This window comes from Pagrus major, chromosome 17 (genome assembly GCF_040436345.1).
Source record: "Pagrus major chromosome 17, Pma_NU_1.0".
NCBI classification, from domain to species: domain Eukaryota; kingdom Metazoa; phylum Chordata; class Actinopteri; order Spariformes; family Sparidae; genus Pagrus; species Pagrus major.
In genome coordinates, this window is record NC_133231.1 from 28,351,250 (window position 1) to 28,368,315 (window position 17,066).

Below are 17,066 nucleotides of genomic sequence, written 5' to 3' on the forward strand. Positions count from 1 at the left end.
CTTCTTTTAAACTGTTTCAGATCAATTTCCCTGCCGACGTTGATAGGCCCAAAAATATGTGGTGTCGCAGACCCATTGTGTCGTTCTTGCTGTCTTTTGGCTGAATGTCAAAATCCCTCTGGACTGATTGCAGTGGATTCAGATCACCTGTTGCAGGCTGCAGAGTGTCAGCCAGTCAGGGAGTGACGAGGCCCAGTTGAGATTTCTTTACTGCCCTCGTTTCTTTCTGCCTGTAGCTTTCTACATTCTGGCACCTGCAGGTTTCTTTTGTTGTTATTTTAATTGACTCCCCAGATACCCAAGCTCCTCTATACACCTTCAGTTTTTCTCTTTTCATTACATTGGGGACTTTCGAGATGGTAAAAGAAGAAATATGTTTCAGTTTCTTTATCCCCTGAAGAGGCTTTTAAAAAAAATATTTTCCATGTATAAGTGAACGTTGGCATTCCCCACAGATACATATATTTTTTAGCTGATATTTTAATGTGGTTTGGAGCAGGTTTGTAGTTATTTTGATTGTAAAGTGTGTCTCAAATATGGACATAATGCAGGAACCAGCCAAAACAACTGGGTGCAATGACACAGCTGACCAGTAGGAGGTGCTGTAGGATACCAACAGAGACAGTTTGTGACATTGAACTTCTTGCCAACTGATTTCTCTTTAAAATTTCATCCCATTAACTTTAAACTAGAAGATCAAGAAGTCTTTAAAAAGTCTCAAATGTTCTTGCATGGTAAAATAATAAATAAATTACAGATACAAAATAACCTGAATCAATGTTTGTTTCAGTTGTGTTTTTAAATGATTTCATGATTTAATTTATTTCTGACAATCTGTGATTCATCGAGAGAGAAAAGTGTACATAATGTCAGTCAGTGAAAAAAAGAAAGAAAGAAAGTTTGGGTGGTGATATATATTTTCTCAAGGTTTACAAATAACTATTTTTTTTAAATGCGGCATAGTACATTACACAGTATTTCCAGAGAGCAAAATAAATATATTGCACTTAAAAATCATCAAAACACAATCTCGTTCGGTGTCGTATTCATATTATGGCATACAAAAGAAAAGGTTCTTTAAAAAGAGATTATTTTCAGTGGTGAGTCGGGGCTGTGCAGACGGTTCAAAAGGAAAAGTGTTTTTATATTTACACGGCTGGAAATAAACATTCAGTTCATCTGTACACACCTTTCAAACCAGCTCAGGCTGCACGTCAGTGAAGGACAAAGAAAAAAACAGGTCAAGACTTTTTCACTTTTCCTCAATAAACAGATGAGATCGAATGAACTGATTGCACATCAGTGATGTGCAAGGCGGCAGAACAATTACGTCCATTTTTCACTGCAACAAGATTCAGAAGATGTGAAAGTCAAACCGGGACATTTACAGTGTTTGTGTGTAACCAGCTCGCTGTTATACATGTGTTTGATTTCTGCCTCCGCAGAGCCGAATTCTTCACGTGTCACTCACACCTGAATCAACATGAAGCCTCGTAACTGATGCACCAAGACACTGCTGAAATATCTAACCATGAGTTTCTTTGGATTTTGTCAATTATTGTCCTTTAAAAAGTCTGATTTTCCCTGTGGTGAGACGTCGTTTGCAGTATAATCCAACTTGTTTCAAAATTACAATATTTTATGAAACACAACAGAACTGCGCAGAAAGCAACACTTGAATTTAGGCTGTGACTGATTTGTGTAGATAAATCCAACTGTAGTGGTCGACTAGCTCATACTAAAGTTTAAATAAAATAGTCAGCGACTAAACAGCCGATATTCATGTTTGGTGAAGAGCTTTTAAATCTATTTGGTCAAGGAATTAGAACTGAAACAATCAGCCAATTAATTGATCAGTCAATCAACAGAAAACTAATCAGCAGGTAATTTGTGAAACAATTAATCGTTTCAGTTATTTTTCAAACAAAAATGCCAACAGTTCCCGCTTCTCAAGTATCAGGAGAGAGATTTTCTCTGTGATATATGACAGTAAATATATTTTAGGGGGTTTTGAGATGATTGAGAGAAAAAAAGAAGCATTTTAATTTGTCATGTTTAGCTCTTTTATATTATCTTATGTGTTTTTTACATTTTATAGACAAAACTATAATCGATGACAAATTGTTCGTGGACAAACTATGTAATGGAGACACTGTTACAAATTAGTTCAAACATGTCTTGGCATTTCTGCTCAGCAACTTTGTTGTGACTTATCATCAGACATGCACAGATAGATCTGCACTAAGGGCTGCAACTAACAATTTTTGTCATGATAGATTAATCTGCCAATTATTTTCATGATTCACAAATTCATCATTATCAAATCAGTTTATGAAATGTCAAAAAATTGTGCATAACCCTTGTCTTAATTTCCTGGAGACCAACCTGACGTCTTCAAACTGCTTCTTCTGTCAAACCAACAGTCCAAAATCTGAAGACTCTTCATTTACCGTCATAAATAACAAAGAAAAGCAGCAGTTTCCTCACAATTAAGAAGCTGGAACCAGCCAATGTTAGACTTAAAAATGAAATGGCTGAAATGATCAATTATCAAAATATTTTTGGAATAACTTTCATTCAATCGACTCACCGATCAATTGAAAATTGTGGCAGCTCTCTCTGCAGTGAGCTCTAATTTTTAGGACTCAGTTACAGACAGAAATACTTACTAAGGCAGAGATCTTTCCTGTGAAACTCCTGGACTGAAAATGTATCTTCAGTCTGAAATGTTTTCTAAAATAACAGCATTAATTGTCCCTCCAAGTAGCACCGTCTATTTCTTCATATTTTTTAAATAAATTACTGACTTCTCCACCTGTGAGTTGCCACTTTTATGCACCTGCACTGTTACTGAGTCGACTCCAGCAGCTCCCAGCTTCTTCCTCCCTGCATGTTTTAAACGAGACAGCAGAGAGCCATTATTTCCAGGTGCGGACGCCCTGTCGACACGCTCTGATGCAGCCATGAATCAGCTCACTAACACCTGCTAAAGACCAACCGCTAAGAGGCTGCAGTCAACAGACGGTGACTGGGAACACCGTGGAGATAAACGTGAGGCTGCCGTGTGTTTACAATGAAAAATATGAAATGTTTCTCTCCCTCAGACCAGTGGGGACAGACTTATGAGGGTTACATGTATGTCCAGTGAATAAAAATATGATTTCAACTCAACACATTTTGTCATTAAATCCCTCTTAGTTAAGGCTCGGTCACACCAGAAAGTAACACATGAAATTCATCTACACGTCTTTGCAGGAAATGGGCAGAATTAGAGGCTCTGTGACCTCTGCACACGGCTAGTAACGAACTACTTCAGCTAACGCTTGTTAGTCAAAATAACCCTCTGAGATTTGTTGTATTTTCTCTGTCGTGGGCAGTTTATTCCCACTGGCAGTGTGTTCTCAGGAATTTAAACCATTTCATTCAAAAAGGAGGAAGGAGGACGCGAGCACGCTGACTGTCAGTCAAGAAGCTCGTTAGCTAAGTTGCTAGGATAGGATAAGCGAGTACACCATTATCTGTAGTCGTGTCTGTACTCGAAACAGGCGGGGTTAAACTGGAAATGAGTGACACTAATTTGAGGTTGTTAATTTAAGCCTGAAATTGATTTAGGTTGATCAAAGGTTGCTGGATTTATTTTTTATTACAAAACTGCCTCAGAACTTTTGACAGAGCAGTTTTTTTTTCATGAACTTAATCGAACAACCTCTTACATCTTACTCTGATGATACTCCTACTTGTAAAAATTAAATTATCTGAACCAGATACTCATTTTAGCCGAGAAATCGCTCAACCCTTGTTCTCAGGATTTTGCGCCATTTCATTCATTTCATCAGCTATTTTTGCCAACGAGGCAGTAAGCTCACATAGTTTATTCAAAAGACGTATTTGTACTATCACTTCCTGTCTCATGAAGGCCTGCAATCCATTCTTTTGGAGCATTTTAAAAGTTAAAACACATGTAATAAAATAGCTTCCTCCATTTTGTATTCTCTAGTTCTGTTCCCTCAAATGTCAGCACAGTTTAGACAGTTTGCTGTTATTCAACGGTGGAATCTGGATGTGAAAGTTCACAAGTGTTACCACAGACAGAAATATGAAAACTGACTCCGCCCCGATGAGTAAATCCACAGATTCCTTTGAAATGAACAGATTTCACAGCAACAGCTGGTGTGACCGAACCTTTAAAGTATGCGGAGAGCCTTCACTCCTGTCGCAGGTCAGCTTCCTCGTCCCATATTATTCCATATAAAGTTTACCCAGTGTGTTTGTCTACTGCGGTCAGCATGCGTCCTATGATTTTTTTTTGTTTTTGCACTCTACAATGAGAATTTTCCTATGAGTAAATGTTGCCTTTTTCATCTTTGTACAACTCATTTTTGACATTATTTTCAACACAGCGTGACGTCTGAACTGTACATATGGCTGGCTTTCTAGAAAACAGGAGAGCTGAGGTGGACGCTCCACCGCTCAGACTGAGCCTCGGTGTCCAACATACTGAAGCATCAGATGAGTCTCTCCAGAAAAGGATCGTTTAGGTTGCATTGTTGAAGGATCAGTGAGGTGGAGACCCTGTAGCCAGTAGGGATTGTTCAGCCTTCAGAGGGTCTGCTACCTAACATGAGTTTACGTTGAGGATTTGAGGATCCACTTTCTGTTCTTCAAGGGCCAAGACCAAACATGCTCCTTTTGTCGTCTTGCATCAGGTTTTATAGTTTTTTAATGAGGTTGCAAGTGTTTGTAAAATGTCAAGAAAGTGTTTGTAGAGACCACAGGACCTGCTGATGTGTCCTGTTGCGGTGCCTCTGTTCTTCTTTTCTGGATCATCCGCTTTGCCTCACTCTGCAGGTGAACTATTTACAAAGTCCATGGGGAGAGATACAAACAGGATGAGGAGTGATGAGCCGGAGTGGAGAAACAACTGGTTGACTGAGGATGAGTGTCAGAGCGAGGATCGGCCGTCTCCTCACCAGGACGGAGTCATACAAAGGGCGTCATGACCGTGGAGGAGTGGCGGAGTCCCTGGATGGCGGCGTAGGGCCCCTGCTGGAAGTAGTGGTGGTAGCGGGGCATGTGGAAGGAAGGGAAGGACGGCCCGCTGCCCTGCATGGTTCCAGCCAGAGCGGTGGGCGTCAGCGGCATGCCCAGCCGGCTGTAGGGGGGCAGGGAGCCCTGGATTGGGTGAGGCAGGGAGGCGGTGCCGGTGCCCATGGCCGACAGGGACTGTGGGTGCTGGAAACCCGAGAAGCCCGAAGTGGTGGTGACCCAGGAGCTCAGGGAGAGGTTGTCTGAGGCGGTGAACGCCGAGCCTGCAGGAGACACGAGGTTGACGTAAACATCTAGAGGAAAGTAGGAAAGTAGCTGGGTGTTGACAAATCCAAAGACCAAAACAAACTTCATCTTCCTCTGTTGTCCAAAAACACACACACTGTAGTTTATTTTGAGTCAGTCCTGCAAACACCGTCCTGCTGCTCGAAATACTCAAGGAAATAGCCAGCTGTGTCTTTTTAAAAACCAAATATATTTGAAGCCTGGAGTTAAAAAACTATCTCTTCAGTAGGAACTGCTAGTCAGGAAGTATTGAGCGATGCACAAACAGATTGCTGGTTTTGGTCTTTTCATTGGATTCTTTGACAGTAACAAAAATACAAAATAACACCACACTTATCCTACGTTAAGATCTTATTTTGGTTGTTTAGACTGTGTAGATGTAACAGCCGCTCACCTCTGGCATGTGCCGAGTGTCCGTCCTCGCTCAGGTTCTCCTCGTCTCCAGCGTAGGTTCGGATCGGCGACCGGGCGTACGAGTGCTTGTGGATCAGATTCTCAACACTTTCCCTGCAGCAAAAGCCGAAGAGAGAGCCCCAACATAAATCTCTTTGTTTCCATTTTAGATATTCATTTTGTAGAGTTGCATCCCAACATAAAAACCTGTGTGTTTTTTAATCAGTTAAATTTTGAAAAATGTTAAAATGATTAAGAATTCCAGATGAATATAATCTTTTATATACTGAATAATGCATCTATATTATTTTTGCCATGCTAAATTTAAATCTGTGATCTGTCAAATGCTGTGACTTTATTTTTTCGTTGATTTACCCATGAAAGCCTTGTTGAGATCGATCTCTCTGTCACAAAATCAAAATTAAAAACAGTAAAAACAAAATCACAAATAAAATAAACTTCTCCCCTGCGGTCACTTATTTTAGTAGCTGTTGCCACAACTTGTGATCCTCTCTTTGTTTAGATAAATCTAAACGCATTTATCCACAATTTTAAACACATTTTCATCATTTATAGTTTCAAAAATGTGTTTTGAATATTTAAATCAAACTTTAAATAACAATAATTCAACCACTATCATTATTTAACATTTACAAATACTAATAATAATATAATATAACATATATAACATAACATTAAATATTTCAATATTTAACAATATATTGTTTTAAACACAGTTGTTGGCTTGAGTTTTTAAAGTTTGCCCAGTGTATTTACTTTGCATTCATGTAGTATTTTTGTTTAAATAAAAAAGTGTGTGTGTTAACTGTGTGTGTAGTTATCCTCATGTTTGTGTAGACTTTGCATGTAGATTTTGGCCTGTGTGTGTTTGTGTGTGTATGTTCACTATCCCACAAAGTGCATTAGCTCATTTGAGTCTTGTCAGATCGCACTTCTCAAACACAGTGACACAAATTGTTGGGGGGAGTAGTGAGCGTGTGTGCGTGTGTGTGTGTGTGTGTGTGTGTGTGTGTGTGAGTGTGTGTGTGTGTGTGGGTGGACAGGCAAGTGGTCTGCATCATGAGAGCCATGCGTCCACATTAGCAGCCCCCCCTCCGCAGCCCCCGCCCCTCCAATTAGGTTAGGAAAGTGCAATATCTGTCAGCAGAGGAGTACAAATGTGTGTGTTTTTATCAGCGTCGGGCCCCTCCGGCACTGAGGCCACAGCGAACTCCCACAATGCAAGGCAGGGCAAGAGGGATACGAAGAGGGGGGGCGGGACATGCTGGTTTCAATCAGTCACTGCAGCCAATTGAATTACAGTGTGTTTTAGTGCAGTGGCCGACTCCAGACTAATGTGATTTCTGCAGCTCCCCGAAGATCAATTGATCAGGTCTAATTCACAGCCCTCAAAAAGAGAGAGACAGAGGAGGAGGAGGAGGACGAGGAGGAGGAGGAGGAGGGTGTCTGGCTGTGATTCGACCGTCTCTGGTTTGGGATGTTTGAGGGAAATGGGCAGATGGTTTGATTTCGGCTGAAGTGCCGGAATCAGGAATTACGAGAAGTGTGTGTTTTGGCAGCGACCATATAAATCGTTTGGATGGTCGGGGTTACTGTAAATGTGTGTGTGTGTGTGTGTGTGTGTGTGTGTGGGTGTGTGTGTGTGATGCATAAGCCTCTTGCACAATGTGGTACTCTACATAAATAGTGAGCATATAATGTTATACAGGATAAACTGTAGTGAACAAGAACAGAAACAAAGAAACAAAGACTGAAATGACAGGAGGGAGGGAAGGAAGGAAGGAAATTGGAGAATGAAGGTTAAACGAAAAGTCAGACAAATGAAAGAAATAAAGAGAAGTGAAAGATAAGAAGGAAAGGGTGAAAGAAAAAGGTAAAGGACTGAAAGACAGGGATGGCTGGATTAAAGACAGGTAAACAGGTGAGGGAGGAGAAGAAAGACCGGCTAAAATGTAAAGAAAGGAATGACAGAAGCAAAGAAAGAAGAGTAGAGAAATAGAAGATGATAAAAAGAAAACAAATGAAATATATAATGAAGGAAAGAAAAATAAAGAGACAATGACAAGTAAAGAAAAGACGGCAAAGAAAGAAAAACACTCATGGCAAAAAATGACAAGAGACAAATTAAATAAAAAGGAAAATACCAGGGAAGATGTGAGAGGAGAAAAGATGAAAACAGACAAGAATCAACAGGAGAGTTGGAAAGATTAAAAAAAGAAAGGAAGGAATTAAAGAAAAAAGGAAACACAACAACGCAAGAAATTATGACGCAGAGGGAAATACAGAAAGAAGGAACAACAAGGAAGAGAAGACTGAAAGACGGCAGAAAGATAAAAGAAGGAATAAAAGAAGAAAATGGAAAAGGCAGCACGACAGCAGAAAGAGAAAAAAAACAAAAAAGGGTAATCATAGAACTAAAGAGAGAAGACAGAAAAAGCAAGACAGAAAGATAAGAGGGAAGGAGTAATACAACAAGGTAAGAATGGAAGACAAGAATGGAGTGATCTAGCAACAAGGAAGGAAATCCAGGGTGAAAGAAAAGGACAAGAAAGACAATTAACACAAAAAGGAATTAAATGAAAGAAAGACAAGAAGGCAAGTAAGGAAAGAACGAACCGGGAAGACGAGAAAGAAAGAAAAAACGAGAGAAAAGGAAGAAAAGAATTAAAGATAAGGAACAAGGTTAGAAGCAAGGACAAGAAGGAAAGGCAGAATAAGTAAAGAAAAGGGAAAACACAAACAAAGGATGGAAAGAAGATGGTGACAGAGAGAAGAAAAGAAATAAAAATGTAAAGACTGTAAAGATGAAAGTAAAGAACAAAGGAACAGAAAGAAAGAAAGAAAGAAAGAAAGAAAGAAGAGAGAATTCAGATGACGAAGCTTCTTATATGAGATTATCTGTTTAATGCTGACACAGAGAGAAACAAACTGTATTTGCTAATGAGCAGCAGGATATCTGTAACACACACATACACACGCACACACACACACGCACGCACACACACACACACACACACACACACACACACACACACACACACACACCCTCCTCGTGTTATGGACGATAAACAAACAGTGCAGGACCCAGAATCCCCTGTACCTCTCCATGTCTGTGAGCCGTGACGAGTCCCTGAAACCTTTGGCGAACGGGTTGCTGTCGATCTTCAGTTTGGTGATCTGTCAAGAAAAAACAAAAGCAGAGTGAGGGAGAGTCAGGAGTGTAAATGTTTCACTCATATTTCCATCTGATTTTGTCTTTTCTCCCTCGTCCAGTCAGTCTGTCTCAACGTGCTGCTTCCTGCAGCTTTGCTCTCTCCTCACACAATAGAGCTCAGGCTTTAAAGCTTTTCATATTTATTAGAGCAGATGTCTTTTTGGTCCTGATCTGATCCGAGTCCTTTAATATCAGGTTTCTGCTGATACCAATCCGATCTTGTACTTATATTTACCTAATATTTTGACGGACGTCTTTCTCTGTCCAGGTGGTCGATAGGTGGAACTGCTTTTCCACAGAACTCGATCGTTTTCAACTCAAGCTGAAACCGCCTTAGAGAGGGATCAGTCATGAATGATCTGGTTCCCGTCACTGAGTTTGATGATGATTATATTGTATCACTGATTGTATTTGTGCTGTTGGGTATTCTGTTCAGTATCAAACATAATGTCAAGATTATTAGCTGTTCTGGAGCTTTCACAACATATCACCCAATCTTCCTCAAGTCAAGAAATAATTTTTATTTTCAACGTTTAAGCCCATGGGGACAAGACGTCCTCAAAGTGCTTCTTATTCATGTCAGCTGGGCAAACTCCATTTGCCGATGAAGATGATACAATCAGAAGCTCCAGGACAGCCACTAAAATGGGGTTTCAGGCTATTCTATTGTTTTAAAACTTCCTGGAACAGCAGAGTTTGGCAGTTAATCCAAAGAAGACAAAGAAGAGACACGTGACCTCTAATGCTCGTTGGTCAGCGTCAACCATCACTCACTCACCAGCTGGTTCTGATAAGCAGTGACGGCAGTGAAGACGGTCTCGACGAAGACAAAGGTGCGGAACTCCTCAGACTTGAGGTTGAGCAGCGAGGCGGTGTGGTCCTTCTTCTTGATGATGTGGACCCGTGGCTGGTACTTGTGCATGGAGTTGAGGATGATCTGTGGAGCCAGCATCAATAATAAACAATGATACAGGTAAATCTACAGGTTTAACTGTCAGACTAAAATGACACACAGTCTAACCAGCGTAAATACATCATGCTCATGCTCAGGTCTGGTCTGTTTGAATAAGTTTCATGGCTGCAAATTCAAGATGGTAGAAAAAGGTGACAAACCAAATGTCAAGTTCATCCTGTTCGCATGTTTTACAAAGTGAGTTTCACATCATGTGTGAAAATTATTAAAATAAAGTGAACTGTGGTGTATTTTTGCATTTATTAGATGTATTTCAAACTTCAACCTTATAGCTTTTCAGCCAAAAGTCCTTGAAGCGCTCCAAAATAATGGTCACTCATCATTATCATCGTGTGATCTGGTCGAAAGCTCCAGAACAGCTACTAAATGGACCTTGGGTTGAGATTGTTTTCTTAATTTGCTGAAAAAAACTTTTAAGAAGTTGCTCCAGAATCATTTCACTTCTGATGTTTTTAAATCAGCAACAAACAAAAAAGCATCATCAAATGAAAAATAAACAAATGTTTAAATAAGCGTTGAAATATTTGTTTGAAATAAGAAATGAGAGACCTCTGACACTGAGCAGGGCGTCTCACAGTTCAAACTCAGTGTTTGGTCTTTGCTCCAGACTCTGTGCAGCTTTGCATATATTTTGAAATTAAAATATCCAAACAAATATCTAACATATATCCAACCGACTCACCGCCCTGACTGAAAGGGAAGGTAAGGACAACAAAGACGGAGGAAAAAAAAGGAAAGATGAATAAAAAATAAACTGACAAAGAGACAAGAATGATGTGCAGAGAGACAAATAGTTAAACGACAGAAGAATAAAAAGACAGAGAGACAAGTGTGAACAGATAATGTTGTCAGCACTGCAGCAGCTCCAGGTGAGAGTTTTCCTCTATGATCGTCTGGCTGCAACCCAGGAAACATTTTAATATCTTTCTCAACTACTGACTCAGGATGCTAAATATCAAATCAAATATCAGATGTGATGTGTGTACTGATTGTGTTTTTTACTGCAGAATAACAGGTGCAAAAGGATGCAGTCTTTACAGGTATATAAGCTCATTAAACTCATGTTTGATACAGAAGGATGCACCATGTACATTACTATTTTGTTTTTCTACGTTCTGTTTTTGTGATGAAAATAATATTGTTTTTGAATTAAGGAAAATGTCTCTTTTATCTTATTTCAAAATTCATTCTCACAGCTTGTTTTTTTCTGAATGGTATATATATATTATAGGATATTTTGGGTGTATGTATTTAATTTTGTATTGCTTTCAGGTTACCTCTGTTTAAAATGTGCAGCTATAGAGTAAAAATGTATTTCATTTCTCGTTATTCATTCATAGTATGTCTATGTAAAACAATTAATTTCATGATTGATAGAAATTATTACAAATATTATTATGAATGATTTTTCCTTAATTTCAAAACAACTATGGCTGCAATTATTAAGTGCCATTGTCCTCCTTGGTCGTATCTGTAAGTAAAAGGTAAATAGTGTATATAGTCTTATCATTATTATTATCATTATTACTTTTATCACTTTATCTTTATATTAATCTATTTTTGTCTCAGTCACTGTTGTTCTTTTCCCTCCGCCTATGACTCTTAAGCTGTTGTAACACCTGAATTTCCCCGCTGAGGGATTAATAAAGTCTTGAAATGATCTTATAATTGGGAATACAAGACTATTGCTATTACGTTCATTTAGTGAGAAAAACAACTATCTTTCTCTTTTAAATACAGTTGGTCAAGACCTTGTGACCATAAACTCTATTATTATTATTATTATGATTATTATTATTATTATTGTTATTATTACTCTATTATTATAAGATATATAGAGAGAAAATAAAAAATATAAATCAGATAAATAAAAGCAATAGGCCTATAAAGAAATTTTGGTTTTATGTACTCATAGGCTAATTTGTATTGGTGACTTACATGTAAATATTATCAGGAGGCTATTTGTGTAACACACACACACACACACACACACACACACACACACACACCCTTCAGGATAATAATTACCCTGTTTCCCAGGCTGTGTCTTCGCCTACTGTTGGCTTATTAATGGATAAACGTTAGTAAATGTTTTTTTTAGGGTTGTGAAATGTTTGTCAGTTCCCTGCTTGTGCTTGCATGAAGCCTCCAGTGAAAAGAGGATTAAAAGAGCAATTTGCTCTCGTCAGGTGAGTCATTTTATTGTCACACCGGCCTTTAAACCTGACAGAGAGGAGAGCTTCTTCATGGGAACTATATGATCCAGGAGCCAGAAATGTAAAAGAAAAACATGTAGCAGCCTATTTTTTAGATACAGCTTCACTGTATATGACTATTTAAAAATGTTAGCAGGTTAAAGCTATATGTATTTCTGGTATATAAGAAGATAAACTACTTTTATGTAACTTATAAGGGAAAGATGAATAAACTGCTAGCTGAAATGTTGCTAGCTTAACTGTACCGTTGAGTTAGTTATTTTCCCGTTTTTAAACATGACTCATAACGTGTGTGTGTGTTCCTTTTTTTATTTTGTCGAGTTAAAAGAGGAATAAAGTTAGTAACAAGTGCTCACATGTCCGTGTTGGTCCAGTTCGTTGTTTGTCAGCTTGACTTTCTCGAAGGAAACCATCTGCTTCATGAGCTGCTCTCCGGTGAACGGCGAGTCCGGGTGGACGTACAGCCTGCGGGAGGGAGAGAAGAAGAAGAAGAAGAAGAAGAAGAAGAAGAAGAAGAAGAAGAAGAAGAAGAAGAAGAAGAAGAAGAAGAAGAAGAAGAAGAAGAAGAAGAAGAACGGTCATATCCTCCGCTCTGATTGGCTGAGAGACGCTGGAAGAGAACGCGCGATAGCCAATCAACGCTCTGCTGCGGGGAAAAATTACATGTCGCTTAGCAACCGCGCTCCATCTTCCCGCTATATAACGGGTGAATATTGAGGAGGGAAAACTGTTAATTTGCGTGTTTTTAAAGGTTTTTAGGAGGTATTTTAACTCCGAGGAGCAAAACAAGGACAGGAAAAAATCGAGAGAAATGTTTTTTGATAGTAAATCTTTTTCCAACCCAAAAAAATCGTAGTTATATACATTATTTTGGCTTTATTCATCAGTGCGGAAACATAAATTGATCTACATGTACATGTGCTCCACGTTTTCTGAACCATTTTTTATGGTAATTATTGATGAATGTGCATGAAGGGCCTGAACCAGGACTTTGGAAATACAGAGGTCCCAAGTCCGTTCATGGGGCACTGTGTAATTTTAAGAAGTTCATACTCAAATACTCATTTACAATATTAATGAGGAAATACAATAAATATTTATTGTTTCCGTAACTGAATAAACAAGCTGTTCTCAGAGGAAAATATAAACGGTGTGGAAGTGTGTCCTCCTTCAAGGTCAGTTTGTTTATTCAGTCATGAAAGCGAAGAAAGTTTGTTTATTTAGTTTGTTTAGGAGTTAATAAATGAGTCAGTGAAGACCTTTCTCTTCTGATTGAAGTGTCTTCCCCAAAACTACAGAGTGCACCTTTAATATAACCCCAAAACAGGAGCCTCCACATCATTTTGGCGGAGAAATTGTTCATTTATTTGGTCAAATTCGAATGTATTGAGCCTAAATATCTCCCCAAAACCCTCAAATTCTCAGGGAAAAAAGGACATGACCCCATTGTCATCGCGCAAAACAAAACAAAAAAAAAAGAAAGAAAGAAAAGAAAGAAACTGCTTCAGCTGCTCTATTCTCAAATTGACATCTTTATAACATCCATCAGCTGGATGAATGTTCCCAGATGCTTCCTGCTAAAGATTCAATTATTTCATCGGTCTCAATTAAGGTGGTGGCCTCGTGAGGCTCTTTGGTCTCCACCATGTTGTTGATGACGTTTATTTAAAATAAATAAATAAATAAATAAATAAATAAATAAATGTCACGACAGTTACTGATGTGAAGGTGAGACTGGCTCGTGTGTCAGCGCTGCACGTTATCAACACAAACACCTGGAGCAGGTAATCCAGCTGCTGAATGGAGCACGTCTGACAGGTGATATAAACAAAATACAGGCGTGTGCAGTCAGGCTCTGCACACACAGCCTCCAGAATAACATCACAAGTGTATGTCAGATATAATTCACTCAGAATATTAATCTTCATATACGCGTTTGCATGTTTACAGCCAGATTTTATAGTTAAATAAAGGTTAAATAGCACAAATAAGTAATTAAATAGCCTGTATCTGTGGGTCTGTAGGTACCTGGCGGGCAGAGGAGGGTCGGCCTTGCCGGCCACCAGCCAGGAGGAGCGGTGGTACGCGTACCGGTACCGTTTATTATCCACCGGGACGATGTCCATCAACACGATGTACTTGGAGTCCTGGTCCACTCCGGAGAAAGAGACCCGGATGGTGGGAAACATCCTCCTGATGCAGAACAGAAAGGTTACATTTATTCTTATATATTATATATATGGGGCTTATAATGAGAATTAGGCTGTAATAAAAATATAATAAAAGACGTGTTGTTGTTTGTTTTGTTGTTTGTTTACCATTTACATTTGTATTTTATTTAATTTTCTAATAAGAATTTATTTATTATTATTTATAAAAGAAGTTATTTGGTAACAATAATGTGTGAAAAACAGCCAATATATCCGATTTGTGTCAAACAACATGCAGCATTTAAATACATCTTTCTTTTTTAATTTTTAAATCAGTCAGTCTTTTTCACATGTTTACACCCACTTATTTAATTATTTGCATTTTATTTCCTGGTTTAATTTCGTTATTTTTAAAGCTGGTGTCACTTATTTTTATATTTTTATTCTGTTGCTTTAAAGTTAGTCATAAGTTACTTTACTTTATTACTAAAGTCTGAAAATGCGTGTCATGTGTTTTTTATTTTTAATTTATAAAGACTGCAACCCCCTCCATGCTGCTCAGCGTGTGACCTCATTGTCCTCGTGCAGCTACACTCCGTCTCGATATTTAGGCCAACACGTGCAGAAACGTATAAAATCACAAGACCCTGGAAATGTTTCAACTTGTATGGATACATATTAGTTTTATACTTCAGCAAATATGGATAATTCTTTTAAATTATGTGTTTATTTTATGTGCAGATGAAGCCACTGTGGTGTCGGCTAATGCGGCTTTATATGGACATAACTTATATATATTTTTCTGTTTTCAAAAGTCAATAAAACATTATGATACATTATGATTTCAGGCAGCACGTTTATGTGACTCTTCAGTAAATCAGGTGAGTCTCAGAGGAAAACTCCCAGAGAGCTGCAGAGCATCTGAACTCTTCATTTTTATAATTATAGGATATTTTTGAGGACAATAAATGTTTCCTTTAACGAAAAAACACCGTTATAATATAAATCTGTGCCTTTTATAGTCACAGAATTAATTTATAAATTATATTATTATCATTGTTGTTGTTTTTATTATTTTTCCGACTGTTAATAACAAAAAATAAAAACAAAACAAGATGATTAAAATAAAAGACAGTGGGCGCTTCACCTTCCAGACTTGGTGATGATCATCTCGGTGCCGAGCTCGTGAAACTTGTCCCACAGCTCTTTGGTCTCCAGGCTGCACGAGATCTTCGCCATCTCCTCGCTGGGGATGCCGGGATTGGTGGGGATGAGCGGCTCCGTGCACACCGCCGGCGCGCTCCCGCTGAAGTCCCCGTGTCCGTCCAGGGAGGACAGGTCGGCCAGAGACTGCTGGCTGCACGAGGACTTCTCCACGAATTGCTCTTTTGTTTATGCAAACAGAGAAACAGACGGACGGAAGAGTGAGGAGGGTTTATTTCGTCTTTGTCATCATCAGTTTTATATTTTCTTTATTATTAACATTATTATTATTGGATATTATGACTAGTTTAAAGTCTCCAGGCTCGGGGAAAATAAAAAGAAAGAACATTTTAGCTCTATATTTTAATGAATCTATGAGACGTGGACTCATTTTTTACAATTTCACTCAAATTATAAAAATAAAAACAAAATAAATGAAAGATTCTTTTTCTTTTTCTTTTATGTATCTGTATATAACGTGGTTGCATAGTTTATTCAAAGGTTTATATTTTTTCTCATATAATGTTTGACGAATCCAAACTTTAAATAAAAACTTTATTGATAAAACAAACAGGCTACAAACCAACTATATTTTGCACAATAATGCCTCATCATGGATTAATGTTAATGTGTCTGTGTTGCTTCAAATGACAAATTATTTCATATTTAAGACATAAAATAAAATAAAATAACACTCTGCTCCAAAATCCAGTGAAGTGAAATCATCTGTTACCATTTATCTTATGTGAAATTTAATAAAACTAATATAATGAGTCACATAAATCACATTTCTCTCACTTCTTGTTTTAAATCATAATTAATAATTGAAAAAATAGTTAATGGTCAATTTTTAAATATATTTGTAAAATTATGAGGATGTTTCTGTCGCCTATATTACAATTTTATACACATGTAAATATTATAAAGACTTAATCTCTCGCTTTTTACATCCACTTCATCCTAATTTATGTATTTTCCTATTTTTGTTTTCTCAACTCGGATCTGTTCTCAGCTGTGTCTCCGCCTCCCTTAAATCCTTCATTTTCTCTATGGACTTCTGCGTAAAAACAACTTTAACAGCTGTAATTTTCACGCATGAACTCACCTGATTTAAACTCGTAATAAGTTTTTTTTTTCTATTTTAACTCCCCTTTCCTCCATCTCTTACCGAGAGGCTTGATGGTGTTTTCCTCCGCCTCCTTCTCCTTGCTGGGCTTCCCGCTGGACATCAGGGCGGCTATGGAGAAAGCGTTCGCCCGGGATGAGAGCTGCGGTTTCGGGGAGGACGTGTACTCCATGTCGGTGCAAAGGCTCGGACACGAAAATATTCCCCTTTAAATAAGAAAAAAAGAAAGAAAAAAAAATCCTCCAGAAAGGCTCAACTCCGCCTGTTTTCAGCTCCCAGCGGAGGAAAAAAGGAAAAAAGGCGCAGGGACAAATACGCACAGATTGTCCTGGATTTCGCTCTTTACGCGCGCTCTGCTCGCTCGGACGGATAAATTCTCGCCTCTTTGGTCACACTTGCCGACTTGCTCGTCTCGTCGGATGCATGTTGAAGGACCGAC

The 17,066-nt window shown here is 38.4% G+C and overlaps 1 protein-coding gene across 3 annotated transcripts; it reads right to left on the reverse strand.

The window, feature by feature from the left end:
- Nucleotides 1–878: 878 nt before the first annotated feature.
- tbx20 (T-box transcription factor 20) lies at nt 879–16,799 on the reverse strand. Of its 3 annotated transcripts, XM_073484739.1 has the most exons (9): nt 16,670–16,799; nt 15,446–15,683; nt 14,177–14,341; nt 12,505–12,613; nt 9,738–9,896; nt 8,846–8,922; nt 7,688–7,690; nt 5,726–5,838; nt 879–5,309 (listed from the first exon to the last, which is right to left on the reverse strand). In XM_073484739.1, the coding sequence occupies exons 1-9, from the start codon at nt 16,797–16,799 to the stop codon at nt 4,981–4,983; spliced, it is 1,323 nt and encodes a 440-aa protein (XP_073340840.1). In that variant the 3' UTR covers nt 879–4,980. The 3 variants fall into 3 exon arrangements, with proteins under 3 accessions (XP_073340840.1, XP_073340839.1, XP_073340838.1); XM_073484738.1 differs by lacking the exon at nt 7,688–7,690; XM_073484737.1 differs by lacking the exon at nt 7,688–7,690 and having other exon boundaries at nt 8,816–8,922.
- Nucleotides 16,800–17,066: the final 267 nt, after the last annotated feature.